Raw genomic sequence first — 21,656 nt, 5'->3', positions numbered from 1 at the left:
GCTCGCCCAAGATTTCGAAAACTATCTGACAGCAACAAAAAAAAAATGAAAAAAAAACTTTCAAGGAAGTTCGAAAATTTTTTGACACTTTATCTATTTTGTTTTTTCTCTTTTTTCCATTGGAGTTTGAACGATTGATTAATTAACGTCATGTTGTGATAATAAAATTATATACTAGTGTTAAATTAAATTTTACTAAAACAAAAAATAAAAGCTTTAAAAAAAAAAAAAAAAAAACACCCGGACAAAAAAGAAAATAATGTTCTTCTAAATGTACAAATCAAAAACACAATGTTATTGTTATTTAGCCCTGATTTTTCAATCGTCAGTTAGACTATCAGATGAATAAAAACTGCCAAATGTCAATATAAAAAAAACTTTTATTCCTAGGAATAAGCTCTATCTGAGGTTTATCTGACTATTGAAAAATTGGCCCTTATGTAATTATTATTATTGTTATGAACCAAACAAAATCGAAACAAAATACAACAAATCCACGACAAAATAAATAATTTTTAAGGTAAAGAAAAAATTATTTGTTTGAATGCAAACCAATAACATGCCACCATCTAAATGTTGCATGGTCTGTGGCGATAAAGCCCTTGGCTACAATTTCAATGCAATCACTTGTGAAAGTTGCAAAGCCTTTTTTCGACGAAATGCACTCGCTAAAAAATCCTTCTCCTGTCCATTCAATCAGAATTGCGAAATTACCGTTGTCACTCGAAGATTCTGTCAAAAATGTCGCCTCAAAAAATGTTTCGACATTGGCATGAAAAGCGAAAATATTATGTCCGAAGAGGACAAACTAATTAAGCGTAAAAAAATCGAAAACAATCGTCAAGCTAAACGAAAGACACCTTCGTCGTCGTCGTCGTCGGGGGGCAAAGTCGACGATGAGTCGTCTGTTTTAGATAAAATCAAACGCGAGGACATTCCCGACGGCGGCGGCGGCAACAGCTTCGGCTCTGACCAATACACATCACACGATTCACAAAGTTGTAATTCTTTTGAATCTGACAATTTGCAACAATCCACAGCTCGATCGAGCAGTTGTAATAGTCTTGACATAAGTCATGAAAACATGACAAGTTCGCAAATTGTCGATTTTATAGTAAATGACCCTGATCAAGCCTCGCAAGCTATTAGTCGTTTAATGAAGACGCCTAAAGATGCCATTGTTACCCTTGAAAAAGTCATAAACGCTCAGAGTGATGCTTTGCGTTTAATAAGTCACTTGATATCATTTCCTGGAGATGCTTTAAAAATCATAAGCAAATTAATGAATTCGCCTTTTGATGCCTTAACAGTATTTACGAAATTCATGAGTTCGCCAACAGATGCGTTGGAAATTATATCAAAGATTGTTAGTTCACCCCAGGATGTTTTACAGTTTGTAAAACAGTTGATGGATAGTCCTGGGGATGCTTTAGATATAATGACAAAATTTATGAATACTCCTGTGGAAGCACTGCGAATGATTAATAAAATGGTTAAAAGCACAAATAAAGGTGATGAGGGATCTACCACCTCCTCCTCTCAGGTGGATTCACAGTTACCTGAAATGAGTACGAGTATGTCGCCGACGACAACGGCAGAAGATGCCATTATTAATTCAATGCTTAGCACAAATAGTTGTGGTAGCAATCATAGTAGCACTGCCAATAGCAACCAAGAAGATTATTTTGTGATGACGACGAATGATTGTTCGGAGTTGGATCCATCGGAAGGAGCGACGGCTTCGATACCATCAATACCAGATGGAGAAGCTTTAGAATCACCTGTGAATATGGATGGTAGCAATGGCGAACAAGCTACTAAAGAAAATGATAAAAAAAATTCATTGGAAGCAGTTTTGTATGAGGTCATACAAATTGAATATGAAATGGCAAATTCAATACCACAAACATGTAATTTTGTTAATCGAGAATTAAATGAGGCTGAGTTGCAGAAACTGAATGAGTTGAAACTAGCCAATAAGGCGTTATATTATCCAGTTGATGAGGATTTGTCTTCGTTGATAATGGATGATAGTCGAATAAAGGTGAGTGAGTTGTTGTGTACTTTAATTTTGTTTTTTATTTATAAATAAAACAGTTAGTTGGTATGTAGGTACTTATGTGTAGGAGAAGAGGGTTTGAAAAAAAAAGTACCTAGGCAACAAGTATAGATTGTTTTTGTTTTATCTACAAATATGTTAAGATTTTCTTATCAGTTGCAAAACCTTTTTTTTACCAGGTGTTAATTTGATAAGAGAATTAATTTTTTGTGTGAAAGAAGTGGCCATAATAATAAATGAGAATTCTGTTTGTATAAAAAGGATGAAAGAGCGATGGCAGGTTTTTACTTTCTTCCCGATAATATTTTCTATCAGTTGCAGATGTGTATTTTTATTTGTTTAATTTTTTTTTTTGGTTACCCCAAAGGCAAAATATTTACTTAACTTTTTTCAAAAGTTGCGCTTAAATTCGGCACTGGTAGTATTTTAGTTTCTAGCAAATAATAACTCTCCCACGTACAATGCAGGCCAAAGTTTTGAGTCCAAAATAAACAATTTACTTCTTTCGTGTCTGTGTTTTTTATCTTTTTTTATTACTTGAACCTTACGCACAGGTAGAAAAAGTTGGAAACCATCACTGAAAAAGTTCTGCAATCATCACTTTAATTAAGGAAGGCAGCTATAAAAGAGATCTATGTATGTAGGGGGCAATTCCATGGTAACTCACGTTACATTCACAAAAATTTCCAACACATAAATAATTTTTTTTTTTTCAATTTTAATGTAAATTGATACGAAATTACTATCCATGAATGGAGCATAACTATTACTTTCATAATTAACTAAAAAAATTGTCTTTATTTTTAACATTTGCTTGGGAAAAATAAAAGTTTGATGGTAACTCACGTTACAAAAATCGGACACGAATTTTAAGAGTCCGACAGTATAAAGTTTTTATGTGAAATTAAGAATCTTAATTTGTTTTCAATGAAGATTCCATACATACAAAATTACAAGCTTTTAATATGAGTGACAAAACAAAACATTTTTTCAATATTTCGAGGAAAAATTTTAAAATATTTAGGTAACTCACGTTACATTATTTTGGTAACTCATGTTACCTGCGATTTGTGGTTCCAAAAGTAAAGAAAAGATGCATTTTCACTCAAGTTTTTTTTTAATCGAATAGTGTGTAACGAAGCTTGATTAAATGTTAACTTATTTTAGCACTCAAGAGGGGATATTGTCATCGTCATTATTAGACTCATCATATTTTCAGTTTGCTTGTTTTTCCGTCATTTTCATGTGAAATTCTTCTGTTGTTGGCAAGCTTATGCTATAAAAATGCTTTAAGATTATTAAACTCCCTGAATTTTATGTCTATCCATAAGAGAATACAACAAAGAATCTTTTCTTGCAACTTGCATAAAGAGTTGCCGTTTGTAAATAGTAATTTGCTAATAAAAAAAGTAAAAAAGACTGCATAATTTGTTCAAAATTCGTGTCCACTTTTTCATGGAATTACCCTAGGGATGATTCCTTGGAGGTACATATTTGGCGCAAAACTGAGAGTTTTGGTTCTTCGCAGCGCTGAACAAAAAATGCTGCTTGACTGTATGGTTCCCACCGTCAAGCATGGATTTAGTAGTACTAGAATTCGTTATATTCCTAGTCAAGTGTATTTTGCAATTATGCTGGATGTTTCCATCCTTGTGAGATAACGGATTGGCGGAAGTTTCGATAAAATAATTTTCAGTACTTAAGCGGATTTTTGGTAAAACGACTTCCGTCAACCAAAACAATATGCGTTGTTGGTCAAGGGAAAATTCGAATATGCTCAAAGAAATATGTTTGGTGGTTTTCTTGCCGGTCGGTGGTGTAAATTGATTTTTTTTTTCGTTGATAAACTGCATGAACTGCATGATGTAGACCAGTATTCGAGCCTTTGAGACCTTTGAGACCTTAGGTAAAATCTTGGAAAATATGTCTAGAACAGGTAACACATCAAAAGACTTGTGGGTCACTGTGGCGTATGTGTAATATGTTTTTTAACAGATAAAAGAAAACTGTATACGATTGCGTTCTTGCTATAAGTTAAAAAAAAAACCGAGAAAAAAAAATAGTTTATGAAGAACTGTTCTATTTAAAGATAGGTCAGGAATATTTAAAAACTTCAATTTTCAATATTATTTTTTTACGAAATATTTAATTATAAAATTGAATCCATTTAAAGTTCCAAGGCAGAACAATGGAGAAAGCATAAACATGGTTTATTAACAAATAAAATTATAAATAAGATAAACTTAATTCCCGATGATAAAATAAAAACAAATATCATTTGTATTCAAAGAATTGACCTTTCCTAACTTCTAATACAATTTGATCAATAAAGCAACAATTTCGAAAAGTAGTCTAACAGTATTAGTTCATCGTTATCATATCAAATTGATAGCTAAACAATTTCATATATCTATAAATTTATCTGATCAAACATAATTGAGAGTTAGAAAAAATTTTCAAAACTAGACGATTTGTCATTAATAACAAAAAAAAAAAAAAATTGTAAATAACTATTCAAAGTCTTCCAACTGATTGCATTGCAGGTGTGCGATAAGTACATTCAAGCTAACTGATAGCAAAGATAGCTGCCGGACTGGACTGCTTTATGTATTCTTAAACGGCATGATTACTCATTTGTTAAAACATATTCACTAAACAAAACAAAAAAAAAATTGGTGATAATCAAACACACCTGTGATGATTTTTTGATTGTTTTTAATTTCAAATCGAAAAGTTTTAAACAATTAATCAAGTAATCAAATTAAATGATGAGAATTTTTCTGATACTAAGTTGTCTTTTTGTTTTTATTATCTCTTGCAATCAATACGAAATCAAATAAAGAAACCTTCTCATATACATATCTATGCATTTTTATTACTTTTATTTAAAAAAAAAAGTAAAAGAAACCAATTAGTTATGAATTCAATTATTATTTTTTAACACGAACTACGTCAAGAAGAGAGCTCAAATGTGAGGAAATGTTTTATTTATTCCAATTATGCGTTCAGAAAAGAATAAAAAGAATAAATACTTTCAGTAAGAGTGTGATTGAAAGTCATCAAACTTGCACGAATACAAGAAATAAAACTCTTTTTTTTTATGTAAATGAAATATCATTAAAAGATCGGTTTCCGTGAACTTATAATAATAAAGACAATTATTTTTTAATATATTCATATTTTCACACTACTAAAATCATAGTAAAAGAAGTAAAGGTCAAGAGTGACCTTGTTTTAAAGACAAATTATTTCAAGGATCCAATCAAATGGTCAAATCAAATTCACAGGATTAAAGAAATATGACTTCACAGGATTAATGAAAATGCATCATCAATTTTTGAAAGGGGACAAATGTTGTTGTATTTCCGATACAAAAATTCTAATTTGTATTTCTTTACTAATAGATTCAATTAGCAGGTGGCAATGGCACAGAGGTAGTGACTTCAGAGCCGTCATTGTCGGTTCGAGACCAATGGTCGGCTCAGAAGTTTTTTCTAAATCGCCAGCTTAACTGAAGCCACCTGTGCGATAACATGAGACATTTTTCAACTAATGTCTCCCTTCTGTGCCACGTAGTTAGGTGTTGTTCTTTCTCTTTATGTATCTCTGTGTTGTGTTAATGTCTTGTGTTGTAAAAGCTCGTAAAATGTTGTCTCATGATTCAGGAAACACAACGGTTGAATATTTAAATATTTTTGCTTCTGTTGAGTCAACAAGATAAAATCCTTTATAGGTTTACCTTAACCCAACAAATGAATTACTTTATTAAAAAAAAGTGTTGATTTTCGGGTTGGTCCTTTGCCTAATAATAACAGAACGATGGGTTTTCTACTATTTGTATGATTTCCTCGAGGAAAAATTGGATTTTGACCAAAATGTTAAAAAAATGCCATAAGAAAAAGTTGTTTTCCTCAAAAATAGCTCTAACGTTTTTTTTTTATTATTTAAAAAATACGTGTACTGTCTTCAATATGATCTACTTTTGAAAAAAAGTCATAGAAACTTTTGCTTGATTTTTGACTTTCTCGTAAACGACTATCACGGTTTCAAAAAAAAAAGTTTGTACAAAAGCGTTTTAGTAATCTTAATTTAAAAGAATAATTTTGAAAAATATTAATTTTTGATATAAAAAAATATAATTTTTTTTTTTTTTTTTTTGAAAAATCTGTTTGGATTATTGAACTTTCTCAAAAATTTGTTTTGATATGAGTTTTAATTATTTCTTCGGTATAGCATATGTTTTTTTTAAAGACTCCTACATTTTCAACAAAAAATTCCAAAAATTATTTGTTATACAAGAAATCGAATGGCATTCTTTGTTTGGAGGTTTTGACCATATATAAAAAGTATTTTCGTTATTTTGAAAACAAATTTTTAATATTTTTTTAAATTTCTCTTATGAGTGCTATAAAAAGAATTGATAATCCATGTAACTTTTATCGTAAGAGCAAGTGCGTACGACTCAGTGGGGGATTTTTTTTTTGTAGAAACACTATCTTCACTTGAAAAAGAAATTTTGAAAATGAATGGTTTTTGAGACTGAGAAAGTGAGATGAGACAAACCTGTTGCATACCAAATTTAGATTTTTCTCATTGCAAATGGTAACTCATTATCAGGAGCTCATGAGACTGAGGTAAAGCTTTCTGCATATCACCCATTGGCCCTACTTACAACCTTAAGCAACTTGAAATGCGAATCAATTCGTTAATGATTAACAGTTTTTCAACTGTTTAAAACAGAAAATATGAAAATCATTTGTATGTTTTTGCAAATGAAGTACTAATTGACTGGTTTTGTATTTAAGCCTCATAATAAATTAATAAATAAAAAAATCTGTATAAACACCCAGCGAATGTTGAGAATATGAATAATAGCCTCGCTGCAGTTTTATATGGTCCTTACATTGCTCAATTGATTGACATCAATCGCTTGATAGTATTAATAATAAAAATGTATGTATCACATTTATCTGTGGCCCAATTCCGCAAGAGTGAATTCCTCTGTGTACACGAAAAAACCTGTAAATTGCCTTAGAAACAAGGGAGAGAAAAACTCACACAGAAAAACTCACTCTTGCGGAATTGGGCCCCTGTATTTGAGTGACGCAAATCAAAATAATTTTAATTTTGATGATTGACATCAATCTGATTGAGCATAAACCCCATTATGTTAAATAATATGAAATTATGTCTTATACGAAAGAAATTACGTTCAGTTAAGACTATAAATTGTTCTAGTAAATCAGCCCTCTCCCGATTTCCCCATGGAAATTTGTCCACCCAAAAAATTTGTGTTGCCCCGAATTTAAATAGCTATTGTTAGTTTCCCCCTGAACTAATTTATATTTTTCTCTAAACTTGTTTCTTGTTCGCCACCAAAATTTAAGTGAAAATAGAGCTGTCGACTATCTAACAAACGGCATATTTTCCGAACGTGAACAACTTTCGCCCGGAACTAATAACACTGGTCGGCAAAAATAAAAAAAAAAAGTCGGGAGCAAGAACTTTGTAAGGTTATTTTTATTGACTTTAGTGTGCTGAATTCAAAACTGTTTACAGTTTTGTTCTATCACGTCCAGTTTTTGATCTCATATCTATTCTCTATTCTCACTATTAAGTCTCAAAAACTAATTTTTAATGAAGTTCTTTTGGATGTTTAATCGAAAAAATAAATTTTTCCTTGAAATGTTGCTTTTTAAAATCAGAAGTAGCAAACTAGAATTTGGATAAAAAACCATTCATTATGATATGTACTAAGATTTTGAGATATCATACATTTCTTTTTGCAATATCTCTGAGAAAAAAAATTAATTTTGAAAAAATGTAGATATATTTAGGACTATAAAATATAGCTTTTTGGAATTGCATAGGCAGATTTGCAAACAAATATTTTACGGTAGTGTAGTTTGACCTCAAATGTACCAAAAAAACGTGTTTTTGGCCTGTTAATGTTCAGGTATTTCAAAAAAGTGACGTGCCAGTGAAATTTTGACTTCGGATTCAGACTCAGCAATCCTTTAGAAAAGTATGGTTTAGTTCTAGCTCTATTTTCGTTGCCGACCAGTGTAATAGGGGAAAAGTGAAAATGGAACCTCACAATAGGGATTATTTTACCAACGTAAAACAAAGTTCTTGATAATAATTAATCCTTTGTTTTCTATATTTCTAGCCGGAAGAGGGTCAACAAGATCCACAACTTCTAAAAGTGATAAATCTAACAGCTGTTGCAATTAAACGTCTAATAAAAATGTCGAAAAAAATTGCTGCCTTCAGAAATATGTGTCAGGAGGATCAAGTTGCTTTGCTCAAAGGTGGCTGCACAGAAATGATGATTATGCGTTCAGTGTTATCTTATGATGGTGATGGAGATACCTGGAAGGTAAGTTAATAATTTTATTGAAAATCAAACAATGGTTTAATTTAAATTCCATTTCTTTTAAGATTCCCCATAGTAGAGGTGATATGTCAAGTATAAAAGCAGATGTGCTCAAATTGGCAAAAGGAAATGTTTATGAAGAACATGAACGATTTATACGAACGTTTGATCATAAATGGCGAATGGATGAAAATATTATTTTAATATTATGTGCCATAGTTTTGTTCACACCGACACGTGCCCGCGTCATACATTGTGATGTAATTAAGTTGGAACAGGTATGTTATTTTTTTGCTCTTAAATTAATTAAAAATTTTGACTGTAAGCGCTACGTTAAGTAAGTATGTAGGTACATTAGACCCAATTTATTAACTTTAGAATTAGAATTTTATACGAATTTTAAAAATTTCCTAGTGACTTTATTTATTTAGGCCCATTTGCTGAAACGAGTCTTAAATATTTAAGTAAATCATAAAGGCCTAAGTTTCACATACCGGTTTGCACGAACTTAAAAGTAACCCCTAAATCTGACTAAGTTTAACATTATTTAGGATGAGGAAATAGTAGATCATAAGGGTTTTATGTTCTTCTTAAGCAATTTTAACTGCGAAAAAAAGAAAAAAACACCCCTTAAAAATGATTTTGGGTGTAAAGTGAACAATAATTATAAGTTTAAAAACGGTTAACTTACTTTATACGTGTTAACTAGTAGCAGATGGTACAATTTGCCGCACAAATTCGTATACATTTTTTAACATTTTGCTGTCAAAATTTTCACACACAATACAAACAATGACACACAAATACATACACAAAAATAAATCTTTCAAATTAATAATTTGTTTTTTATTGAATTAAACACCATTTATTTTACCGCTTTCACTAATATTCATTTTTTCTTCAATAAACATAGACAGAATAACAAAATTTCTTGAATTATTTTCCGTAAATTGTTCAAAAACAATTTAAATTAACTGACGTTTGTGTCGATTTGACAATTTGATTTGAAGCTCTCAGCGATTTCTCGCATGAAAGTAAATCATTGCTAGGATTAACATAAATATTTTTTAGCAACTTGGAATAAACTAAGTAAAACAGAAGTGCTATGTTCGACCTAGCTAAGATCTAAATTTATGATCCGTATGAGCAAATGGGCCTTAGGCCCATTTGCTGAAACGAAACTTAAATAGTTAAGTAAAACCTAAAGAGCTAAGTTTCACATAACGGTTTGCTCGAATTTCAAACTATGTCATAAACGATCCTAAGTTTAACATAACTTAGGGGGAAGAAATTGTAGAACATAAGCAGTTAATGTTCTACTTAAGCATTTTTATTAAACAAAAAAGAAAAGAATGCGGCTTAAGAAATGGATGTATATAGTCAAAAATTAGTCAAAAATTACATCAATTATCAATTTAATAGAAATTTACTCTCTTTCATTAGAATTTACCATCTACAGATAAAAACTTTCAACACAAATTTTTGAAACACTGTTTACTTTTTGTTATCATAATTTTCATTCTTAGTTTTGTCAAACGCACACATTTAAAAATTAAATTCTTTCTAATGAATATTTTTCAAAATTAAATTTAACATATATTTTTGGTCACTTTCACTATTGAATCTTTTTTTCTGTAATTAAAAGACACAAACTTTTCTTAACAACAAATTTGTTGCATTTTAACTGCTTAATTTTCTCAAAAACAATTCGAATTTTTTGACTTTTCTATCGATTTGACATTTGGATTTGAAGTTCTCAGCAATTTATATCATGAAAGTAAATCATTGCTGAGTTCCATATAAATATTTTTTACCAACGTAGAATAAAATAAGAAAAAACTTAAGAACTATGTTTGACCTAGTTAGGATTCAAATTTATGACCCGTATGAGCAAATGGGCCTTAATTTACTGCGAATAAATTGGACCTAAATGAAATTTTTAAACAAGTCGTTTAAACCGTCAATTATTATATTTTCGCTCTAAAGTGTTTTTATTTTTTAAATACATAAACATTTGAAAAATTAAGACAAAAATCATCAAAATCGAAGGCCTCGAAGTTTTTCACTTGAACATTGAACTTTTTATAAAAACACAAGAAACAACAATCACTTGCTTTTTTTCTTGGAAATTTTCAGGGATTGTGCATTAGAGCTTTCAAAGCCTAACTTTAACAATGGTTTTACTGTCCGTGTCTAGATATAGCTACGCTAGCACTACTAGTATATTTATGTTATTTTCACTCGGGGATTGACTCATTCGTGAGTCTCGAATCAGGGAATCAGGAAACATTGGGATGTTAGCACATTTTTTTTCGTTTGTCCAGGTATACTGTGTTGCTTTATCGAAAACATCTGTGAGAACAGATGTAATTTTTCTTGTTCGATTCGAAACAGGTTTATTAAATCCTATTTTCTTCGTCGATTGAAGTTAAGGCCTTTATACTATGCATTTTAATAACTTCAGCAAGAAGATATAGAAAAACATAGTTCAGACTCCTCAAAAACTTTTGCAAGAACGCCAACAATTTATTGATCCAAACTGTTCTGGATATGTACTGGGCCCATGTTCTGTAACTACCGAATCGATAAAATTCTTCGAGAAATGGTAAAAATTGAAACGAAACTCATTTTATCGCGTAACAGTTTTATGTTACTTTGAATGTCGCGTAACTTTATCGATTGGAACAGAACAGAAATACTTCAAAAATGCGATAAACTTGTTTTTATTGCTTTGAATTTCGTCAACTTTTTCATTTTGAACTTTAATTGATGGTTTTTCTTTCTGAAAGACTGCGGAACTCTTAGATTTTGTTTTAAAAAACCAATTTGCTATTTTTGCAAAAATTGATCAATAAAGTTAAGCCTTAATATCTACATATTTATAAGGGTGCTTTTTTTTAGGGTGAACAACGATCAAAATCGTTGGAGAAGTTTTCGGGAAAAATAAACTGTGCTAGAGTGACCATCGTCACACAAATTTTTTTCGGTGTTGCACTCAAATAGAAGTAATTGAGTTTTTATAAAACTTGGAACTGATAATTAATTTGCAGCGAAATGGCGTATGGAATAAAAAATATTTGTAATATTGTAAAAAACAAAATCAATTATAAGCAGAGAGAGCAAAATATTGTTGCAAAATAGGATTTTTTTTTTGAAATTTCACAAGAACTGCATTCAATCGAAATTTGAGATGAATAGGTTACCAAATTCTGAGAGCCCTTAAGTTGAACAAGCTGTATATAACGAGATTTTCCGGTTCTTATGGCCTCTCCTTTTCATTCCGTTTTCTGGATGCCTGTAATATCTGCTTTTAGATCGAAATATCTTGCAGGTTGGTTAGAACACAGAATAAAAAATATTAAAAAGAAAAGCCCGTTTTTCCACTGCATTGTGTCTTTTAATTTTTTTTTTTTTAAACTTTAAAGAAATCATTATTGATATATTTTTTTTATTTATTTTCAGAATTCCTACTATTACCTTCTGCGAAGGTATTTGGAAAGTGTTTATCCCGGCTGCGAAGCGAAATCGACATTTATCAAATTAATACAAAAAATATCAGACGTTGAGCGTTTGAATCAAGTTATAATTGGAGTCTATCTAAATGTTAACCCATCACAAGTAGAACCACTTTTAAGAGAAATTTTTGATCTTAAAAATCATTAAATAGTAAAAAACAAAAAAAAAGCTAATGCCACACACCAGCTCTTTTCAGAAGCTATATAAAATAAAAATACAACTCGTCAAAATAAAACAAAATATCAGAGCTCTTCTGTATAACGTGCAATCTTTTCATATTTTAATGAAACTAAAAAAAAATCTATTTTTGTTGAAATCATAATAAATGTTACAAATTATTTTGAATAATATTAAACTTGGTATTTTTATTGTTTGAATGAATATTGTATTTATATCCAACTCCTGCCAACACTTCCAGAGCGTTTCTTTGGTTTGTCGTTAGATTCTTTCCGTCCCAAAACCGGACTATTGTTCGATCCAATATTCTTGATGAGCATTTTCAATCCTCTTGCTTGGGCATCTGGGTACTGAGCAATGTTAATGGTTTCCGAGGCGATAATAAAGAAGTCATCAACAATGTGACCTGGTGGACTGACATCGAAAGGGGAAATGTCATTCAAGCCCTGTGGCTTGTTAGTGGAACGTCCACGTTTGAAATTCTCATTTGGGGGTAGTTGATTGAGATTCTGATTGCTACCACTTATCGAAGAGCTGAGTTGTTGCTGCTGTTGTTGTTGTTGTTGCTGTTGATGCAACGACTGAACGCGAGCTTTTAAATTGGAGTTTTCCTCCTGTAACCGTCGAATAAGAGAGGCTTCATGCTCAGCCTTGACGATAGTTGGTTGTGGAATGCATTGGTAGATGGTTGTGAGGAAGTTTCGCAATGAAATTTGTAAGGTCTCTTGCCATTGTTTAGAGAAATAATGGGCGAATGTGGGAAGTTCCTCAGCATTCTTACAAAATGGTAAATCTAAAATTAGCAAAAAGACAAAGTGAGATATGTTTTTAGGAATAAGGCTATTGATTATGTGTCACAAAAAAGATCTAAGACGATCACGGTTTTTTTTTTTTTTGCAAGAATCGTTCAATGGGTTATAAAAGAGGATAAAACCGCGGAGTGCTATTAAATGAGATGAATTGAAGATAGGAGTGCAAAAGCCCCCTTTTTGGTTTATTCAATGTAAAATTTTGATATATTAACACTTTTTGTAGAGAATTAAATTTCCTGCCAGAATAATGTTTTTTTTTAAATTGAAAAAAAAAAAAATTCCATGCCAAAAAAAAATTTAAAAAAATTCTGTTTTTTTCAGTTTCTTTGCTTTTTTGGTTTTATCTTTTTTTTTTGGGCTGAGATAAGCATTGCTCCAACAAAAAAAGAAGATTAAGGGCCACATTATGACTCGCGAATCCAACGTTCGACTCAAGTCAAACGATTTGGGAACCACTCATATCGTGATATTCCAATTAGAAAACTACGACAATCTACCCGCAATGCAGTCAAAATAAAGAAAACGATGTGAAAATATAATAACACTGATCTGCAATATTTAACTTTTTTTCTTTTTCAAATGATTTTTCGATATTATGAAAGATTTGACTTTCCTCAATCTGTTTTCAGAAAAACTCTAGCACGTACCATTTTTTTTTTTTTTAATTATTTTTGAAAAATGTGTGTAGTTTCTAGAAAATATCCCTTTCATAATCGGTTGACCTTGTACAAAATTTAAACTATTACTTGTATTTAGCTAAAATTTAGAGGACTTATTCCTCATAATATGATCTATTATATGACACCAAATATGTAATTATTAACCCTCTGTAGGCACACCTCTTTTTTGCGAATTTGTTTTATACTTTTTCATGGCGCATGAACTTTTTTCGGTCTCACTATTTTATGGAGAATAATAATGTGAAATTGATGTAGAATTTTCCGAGGAATTCGAATACTGTATTCACAATTCCAAAAAAATGTATTTTCACCCTTATAAAGACACTTTTCTGTGACCACTTTTCATTTTTGTCCTGCCAAATTCGCACCCGTGTGCCGACAGAGGGTTAATAAAGGTTCGCTCACATTTAAAAACTAAAAAATATTGAAATCCTGCAGTTTTTATTGAACAGAAACATCTTAATTAGAGGAAATGTAAAATCTCAACGCCCGTCATACATATATAAGAAGTCGAAAATGTTAAAAAAATTAATAAAATATAATTAAAACAAATTTATACGTGTTTGATAATTTTATGTACTATATTGCTATTAAGAAATATCTAATTAGTGATAAAGCATTCGATAAACTACAAAGCTTCAGATTTGTTTGTCTCAGGAACAAAAGTATACTTCTCATATAGTTTTTGATGTGTGCTGAGTTCGAATCCGAATTCGGAAAAATGCTATCACATCAGTACTTTGAGATTGACGTGTTAGAAAATCAAAAAGCAAGTTTAATTTAAGAAAATCTTCAAAAAGTAGTGTATTTCGAAAACAAGAGCTGTTAGAAAATTTTTGTGTATAAAAATCCATTAGAAATAAATACTTTTGTTCCTTGGACAAATAAATATGATTTTTTTAAATAAGTTTTAATGGTGCAATATTTCAAACCTAAAAAAGAGATATTGAAATGATTGAAACTGAATTTCAAAGAAAAAAAAATCTTTTAAATCTTTCAGTTGAAAAAGATTACCTTACTTCAAAATTTTGCTTCGAAAACAGCAAAAAGTGGGGTTTTGTGGTTTTATAACGGGAATATCTAAAAAAAAAACCTGAAGTGCTAGAACAATTCTGACTTCGGATTTAGAATCAGCATACCAAAATCCTTTATTAAAGTACCTATAATTTTATTAAAAGGAGGATTTCTTTGCAGATCAGTGTTATTAAAACGCTAAATGGCTTATTAAAGGATCAATAACTTTGATTTGCCAAATTTTTCTAGCGATTCGCGAGTCACAATAAGGCCTTAAATTTCCTTCAAATGCTGGGCTTATTAAATTTTTTCATTGAAAATTAACTGAATTTGGCCCATTTGAACCTATCTTTTTTTCGTATTTTTAAAAATACGAAAAAAAGATAGGTTCAAATTAGTGATGGGAACTATCGAATGATTTGAACTATCGATAGTTAGTAACTGAATGATTTGAACTATCGAATTGTTCATTCAGTCATTCATTTGAATAAAAACTATCGAATAAAACTATCGAATAAAAACTATCGAACAAACTATCGAATGAATTATTCAATAAAACTATCGTATAAAAAAACTATTCAAATGAAAAAAACTATCGTTAATGAAAATTATTTGAATGAAAGAACTATCGTATAAAAAAACTATTGGAATGAAAAAACTATCGTATATAAAAAACTATTCGAATGAAAATAGTAACTAAATGAATGAATGAATGATTTAAAACTATCGAATGAATGAATATTTTTCAACTGTCGAAAATTTAGAGCAATGCTTATATCCAGGGAACGAATTTTCCTAACTTTGCCTTTTTTTATTATGAAAGCATAGACTATACAAACACGATTCATGGCTTCCTGATTTCAAATTCATGCTTTTAATTTTGCTTTTTCTACCTTTAAACCCTATAGTGGAGTAACTAAAGCTCAAAAATTGGCAATATTAGGGAACCCGGCCAAACAGCTTAGATTTTGATGATCTTTTTTTTCAAACGTCGGTAATTAAAAATACTTTAAAGTCTATAGATTAAAAATTGCCGGTGTTGCCGTTTTGATTTTTTAAATTTAATTGAAGATTTTTGTGAACAAAAACAAATTTTTTTCACAAATTTTTCTTAAATATCATAAATTAATTGATGCCAAAAGATTGTCTGTTAAATTCAAGGAAAAAAAATATATGGGAGTAATTTTTCTTATTAATTGACTTCAAACACAAAAAAAAATATTTGAACACAATGGCAACACCTACAATATTCAAATATACATTTCTTAAAAGCTAGAAGCTTAGTCATATATGTAAAATTAAAATTAAGTTAATGAATGAACGGCTTTTGAAAGAATGGTAATTGAACTCAGATTTTTGAAAAAAAAAATTATTGAAAAAATTTTAACATGTCGTTTTTTAAACTTGGTCGTAATATAAAATGCATTTATTTTCAAATTTTTTTGGCCGCATTTATTATGATTTCAAATTATAAAAGGAAATGTCAATATGTATTACGGTTTATGAAAAAAAATTAAAAAGTATTTCATTTTCGAAGAACTTTTTTTAATAAAAGTTTTGAAAACAAATGTAACTTTTTTTTTTTAAAGTTCAATATCTAAACATAAAATTATTTTTTATTCATTTAATAACCCTTACTGTTGAAAGTTAAATAGCAAAAATTTAAAGTTCCTATTTACCACAGTCTTTGAGAATATTAATTATTTCAATGCAAAAATTCAGTTTTAATAAAAAAAAACCATTGAAATTGAAGTAATTTTTCATTTTTTTTCAAAAGTGTGATATATTTTACCTTTTTTGCTTCGAAATTCAACTGATAATATTTATGGCCAAAAATTTTTTTTAAATAAATTCATATTTTATTAGAAAAAGTTTGGAAAAAAGTAATTTTAAATTTTTCTAATAACAGCTAGACCAGGTCCTAGCAGTGGTACTCGGTCCTAACGAAAAGTTAGTACCTGAGCATTTCTTCACATTTATAGGACCTGATCTAAGTTCACAACGCGGTCCTAAGAATTTAATCGTATAAAACTGGTCCAACTCTCATTTTGACAATATTTTGATGTTTGAAATTATTTTATTTTGAAATTTCAACAAATAAAAGAAAACAAATAGACATAAAACGTTAAATTAATGGTATCACTGATTTTCTCATTAAAAAAAATTATAATAAATTTTAAGAAGACCCAACAAAAAAATGAAATTTAAGTTCAATCAAGAAGTTTCACAATCAAAAATAGAATGTTATGAATTATGATCTAAATAAAATTGGCAAATCTTATAACCAGATCACGAACAATGACGAGGGATTTCTTCAATAATTTGGGCTGGCAAAGGATGAACCACCAGTCCCCTACAGGAATAATAATATTAAGAAATAACATAAACAGTTTGCATACAGATGTGTAAATCAACATATTTCAATAAAAATAACAGTTTTTTAAGGCGCATTTCTTTTTTCTTTTTTGGGTGTTTCTCATAGAAGTCATCGGTGCAAATCGCATTATTTTAACATTACTTGTAGACGAGCTTGCACATAGCCTTCAAAAAAATTTGTTAATGGAACGAACATATTAGTTTGTGTTCGAAACAAGAAGATTGATGTCGAACATCCATCTGTGATACTGTGGTTCAAAACTTGTTCCACCCAAAAAAATGGAGTCGAAAGATCATACTTTGAGTAGTCGTAGGCTACTATTTTCCAAGTCTGAGTATAACCTTGATCGTAAATGGTTTCAGCATTGTCGGGCGTCTAGAAATGCAAATGCAGAGTGCCTACGCAAAGATCATCTTTTTTGACTTAGTTTTCACTTTTAGAAAGTTCAATATACATTTTTGTTACTTTTTCATCCAGAAGTATTCTTTTCTTCATTCTTCACGTTCTAGGATTGCATTTCTCATTTCAGGTGTTTTTGGTAAATTTTAAAAAATCATTAATTTCACTAAAATCAACATAAAAAGCCGGAAATAACACCCAAGAAATTAAAAAATCTGTAAGATATCTCTTAAAAAGAATGAAATTCATTGCTTTGTTTCAAGTACTAACCGCTAGACTACCGATTTCGAGGTCCTAACTAATACCGAGTCCTAACTAATACTCGGTACCAATTTGACAGTACTAAGGCTTAGGACTTTTGTGAAGAAATCACTTGGTACCCATTAAAGTACTAACGATTGGTATAATAACTGGGTACCAGCCGATTTTGAGGAGCTAGCTAGGACCTAGTCCTAACACTCCTAACTAGTACTCGGTCCTAAATTGACAGTTTTAGGACCTAGTACTTGGGTGAAGAAATGAGTTGATACCGATTTGAGTACTAACTTTAGGACTAGGACCGGTACTAGCGTTAGGACTCTGTGAAGAAATCGGCCGTTAGTGAATTTAAATGTAAGAGATAAGAATGAGCTTCTGGCTTTTTAAAAATGTATTTTAAAATATTGTAGGTGTTGCCGTTGTTTTCAAAATATTTTTTTTGTGTTTGAGGTCAGAATGTTAGAAAATTGCATTTATCGCTTAAACGATGGAAGATTGTCCCTTACTGCCTTTTATATATTTTCCTTAAATTACCTAGAGAACCTCTTGCTATCATTTGTTTTATGAAATTTAAGCAAAAAAAATGGTTTTGTTAAAAAAAAAATTAATTTTAATTTTAAAAAACAATACGGCAACACCGGCAATTTTTAATCTATAGACCTTAAAGTATTTTTAATTACCTACGTTTGAAAAAAAAATCGTCAAAATTAGAGCTGTTCGGCCGGGTTCCCTAATAATTTGCTTTAGTTACTCTACTACTAGTTTTCAAAGGCTTGCAAAAATCAGCTAAAAATAGTTGAAGTTATAAATTCTATAATTACTGGCGAATTGTCGGAAATATTGAAGTGAATAACGTCAACAGTTTCAAATCGGGTCCACTCGTTTCTGCTCAAGTAGAGAGATGTTTTAGCTCATTTAATACGCTTCTTAGAGACAATCGTAGAAAGCTGTTATCTGAAAACGTTGAAAAGCTATTGGTAGTTCAATGCTTTTAGAATTTAATATAAAGCTTATTTCCCGTCCATGGGGGTAAGCCTTGTCGTGGCGGATGGGCTTACGGTGACTACTACTATGAAGCTTAGAGCTATGCGATCGCGAAACTTGGTTTTGCAGAAGGGCCTCCCATGGTCGAAAGGTCGAAGCGGAGTAGGCTGTTGCTACTAATTACCCCCCCAACGAAGGAGTGTTCCCACCAAGGCACTTCCAACAAATGACGTCAAAAATGGCGTCACCAGTTCCAGTAAGGCCGAACTACTTGGTGAACACCTTATACGAGCTACTCAGACATATTCAGAGCACAGGTCTATAAGGAGCGGCTTAGCCAACCTCTCGTCCTTGGAGTCATCAAAGGGCCTGGCCCTCCAGTTTGGGGGCTTCTGCCACCGGGGTAACTGCCCGACCAGAAGTAGGATGTAGTTTTGGAACGACGACAAGCCTCGGAACTGACCAGCAAAGCCCTCTCTCGAGTAACTAAGGTGTCCCTGTATAAGACCCTTATCACCCCAGTCCTGCTATATGGTGCAGAAGCATGGACTTAAACGAAGGCGGATGAAAACATCTTGGATTGCTTCGAGAGAAAAGTTCTTCGTGCGATTTTTGGTCCCGTCCGATTGGAGAAGAAGATACAACAACGAGCTTTACTTGTTGTACAAGGACGCTAACCTAGCCAAGAGAGTGAAGGTGCAGCGCCTGAGATGGCTAGGTCACGTGGAGCGCATGGACAACAATGCTCCGGCCTGGAAAGTTTTCGACTCCAACCCAGAGGGACGGCGCAGTAGAGGAAGACCTCGTATGAGGTGGCGCAACCAAGTGGAAGGGGACCTCAATCAACTTGGCGTGCGAAACTGGAAGCAGCGAGCTAAGGATAGAGCTGGCTGGCGAAGCTTGTTGGTTGAGGCCGAAATCCACAGCGGATTGTAGCCGCCTTACGGCGCTGGTCACCCTAAGTAAGTAAGTAAGTTATTTCTTTTAATTTATGATTTTTTTTATGCTTGCTCCGGTTGTTTCGGTATGGATTTTTTTTTTTCAATTTTTAAAAAAGCATTCTGATAGGAAATTTAATGCTCTACAAAAAGTGTTAAAGCAATATTTATATCAAAATTTTGATTTTGTACGATATATTGAAAAAAACCAAAAAGGGGGCTTTTGCACCCCTCTTTTCAATTTCCACCCTCTCATTTAACCCGTGAACGTCTTACATAGTTCCTTATTACCATGTTTTTTTTCGACATAATCAATAGCCTAAATCTTTTAAACGATTTTTCTTACAAAACCATTCTTTCCATTCGGATTGGGAGCGTATTTCCGGTGCAAGCTTAACAAAGAAATCTGATATCTTATCTGTGCGATTGTTGGTGTATGCAGTCACCAAATACAATTTTAATAATCCATTTTCAAGCTTCTTTACAGCTAAAAATTGTATTAAAAAAAAGTCTTTTCAATGAAGGCAATTGTTTGAATTATTATGATGATTACCTTCAGCATATGTATGTTCTAATTTACTAAACAAATTAGTATCAAGATGACTCCATAAATCACGCAACGATTGAAGATCGTGATTGTTGATAAATATATTAAATTGTTCCAAGATTTTTTCAGCACGAAAACTTTTGTCCTTATCGTTTTTTTGTTCAAAATCTAGAGCTCGTAATGTACTGGAGAAACCTCGAAACATGAGATATTCTTTGAGTAAATTATCTAAATATTCAACTTGAGCCATATTTTTTTGAGGGTTCAAGATTTTGGAATGTAACTTTGTTTGGAAAATTTGTGTTTTTTTGTATTTATTTATTTTTTTGCACAAATTTTCTGAGAAGAAAATTATGCTCTCTGAAAATTTGGCATTTGACAGTTCTTATCAGAAAGAAAAATGGTTATCCGAAGTTTTGAAATGTCATCGCTAGATTTTGGATAAACTAAAGGCGAGGACACATTAAAAAAAAAAAAGAGCAACCCGATAAATTTGTTTTCTGCTTTTAAGGGAGCGTTTATACTATAAGTTTTCCACATAAAGTTGAAGCGACTGCAGAATTGTAAACGAAAAAAAATATCATCGAGTATTCTGTCAAACTCAAAATAAAAAAACTCCAAAATAATTTAAAATCAAGAAAAAACATCGGTAGATAAGTTCTTGCACAAAATATAAATAAATTGAAAAAAGCGTCAACATGGCTATTTGAATAAAGGCTTCACTACATACACCACTTTTTGAAAAAGTACAAAAGTGAAAATAGTTTTTTTCTGCCTAGCGCAATTGTTTTGTGAAAAAGATTATACAAATTGTTTTTTAGACCAAAAAATAAGTCGGTCAACTAGGATTTTTCTATGGGGAACATTCGGTTAAGGTATTACAAAAGCTACATTTCAGCTTCTTTTAAAATTTAGTAACGTTGTTGGGCATGGAAAAACGAGAACGTTATACAAGTTTGACCCTCTATAAGGATCTTAAACGAAGCCTTACCGAAGCTCTGCCGAAGTTTTGAGATTTGACAGATAGCTTCGGAAGAGCTTGTATAGCTACAGACATGTATCAAATGTCTTATCGAAATTAAAAAAAAAAAAAAAACTACAAAAACAAAAAAGAATTCTTTTTTAACTGGTTTTAAATCATAAATTTTATCTTTTGATCTGATATTATATATAACATTCCATTAGTTTTTAGTATATCTATTAATAATAATTTTAAAAGTATATAATTTTTTTACCACACCCAGGAATCGAACTTCGTAGTCCACCACTCTACCAACTCGGCCATCCTAGTATATTCATTAATGAAATCAAAAACTTAATCAGCTCAAATAGCAAAAAAATGTCCAAGCACACTCACTTTCAAACACACTCCTCTGTTTGACATGTGTCTGAACATTTGTTGTTGTTTTATTTTAAAAAGGTTTTTTACACGCACAGATTTCGTACACAATTACAAAACTAGATTTCATATTCTATTTGCAGTGGAAAATCTGAGATTTTTACACAAAAATTTCAAAAG

General features: G+C 31.1%; 2 protein-coding genes across 2 annotated transcripts; one reads left to right on the top strand and one right to left on the bottom strand.

Annotated features, from left to right (window-relative positions):
* Positions 1–442: 442 nt before the first annotated feature.
* Positions 443–12,306, top strand: LOC129916760 (nuclear hormone receptor HR96). The gene is made up of 4 exons (XM_055996888.1): positions 443–2,044; positions 8,229–8,438; positions 8,501–8,713; positions 11,898–12,306. Exons 1-4 carry the CDS (start codon positions 545–547, stop codon positions 12,096–12,098), a joined length of 2,124 nt encoding a protein of 707 aa, XP_055852863.1. The 5' UTR covers positions 443–544; the 3' UTR covers positions 12,099–12,306.
* On the bottom strand, positions 12,203–20,510 carry LOC129916765 (WD repeat-containing protein 91). Its single transcript, XM_055996900.1, has 3 exons — positions 20,144–20,510; positions 19,937–20,077; positions 12,203–12,921 (listed from the first exon to the last, which is right to left on the bottom strand). Exons 1-3 carry the CDS (start codon positions 20,385–20,387, stop codon positions 12,341–12,343), a joined length of 966 nt encoding a protein of 321 aa, XP_055852875.1. The 5' UTR covers positions 20,388–20,510; the 3' UTR covers positions 12,203–12,340.
* Positions 20,511–21,656: the final 1,146 nt, after the last annotated feature.

This window comes from Episyrphus balteatus, chromosome 3, assembly GCF_945859705.1.
Source record: "Episyrphus balteatus chromosome 3, idEpiBalt1.1, whole genome shotgun sequence".
In the NCBI taxonomy this organism is placed as follows: domain Eukaryota; kingdom Metazoa; phylum Arthropoda; class Insecta; order Diptera; family Syrphidae; genus Episyrphus; species Episyrphus balteatus.
Note: the sequence above shows the minus strand (reverse complement) of the source record. Positions and strands in the feature narration are given on the sequence as shown.

Bases quoted from the DNA above. Each gene is read 5' to 3' on its own strand.
- LOC129916760 (XM_055996888.1), top strand. From the start codon at position 545: ATGCAAACCAATAACATGCCACCATCTAAATGTTGCATGGTCTGTGGC. The intron at 8,439-8,500 runs GTAAGTTAATAA...ATTTCTTTTAAG, and splicing joins GTGATGGAGATACCTGGAAG to ATTCCCCATAGTAGAGGTGA. The intron at 8,714-11,897 runs GTATGTTATTTT...ATTTATTTTCAG, and splicing joins ATGTAATTAAGTTGGAACAG to AATTCCTACTATTACCTTCT.
- LOC129916765 (XM_055996900.1), bottom strand. From the start codon at position 20,387: ATGGCTCAAGTTGAATATTTAGATAATTTACTCAAAGAATATCTCATG. The intron at 20,078-20,143 runs GTAATCATCATA...TACAATTTTTAG, and splicing joins AGAACATACATATGCTGAAG to CTGTAAAGAAGCTTGAAAAT. The intron at 12,922-19,936 runs GTAAGAAAAATC...TGCTAATTTTAG, and splicing joins CGAATGGAAAGAATGGTTTT to ATTTACCATTTTGTAAGAAT.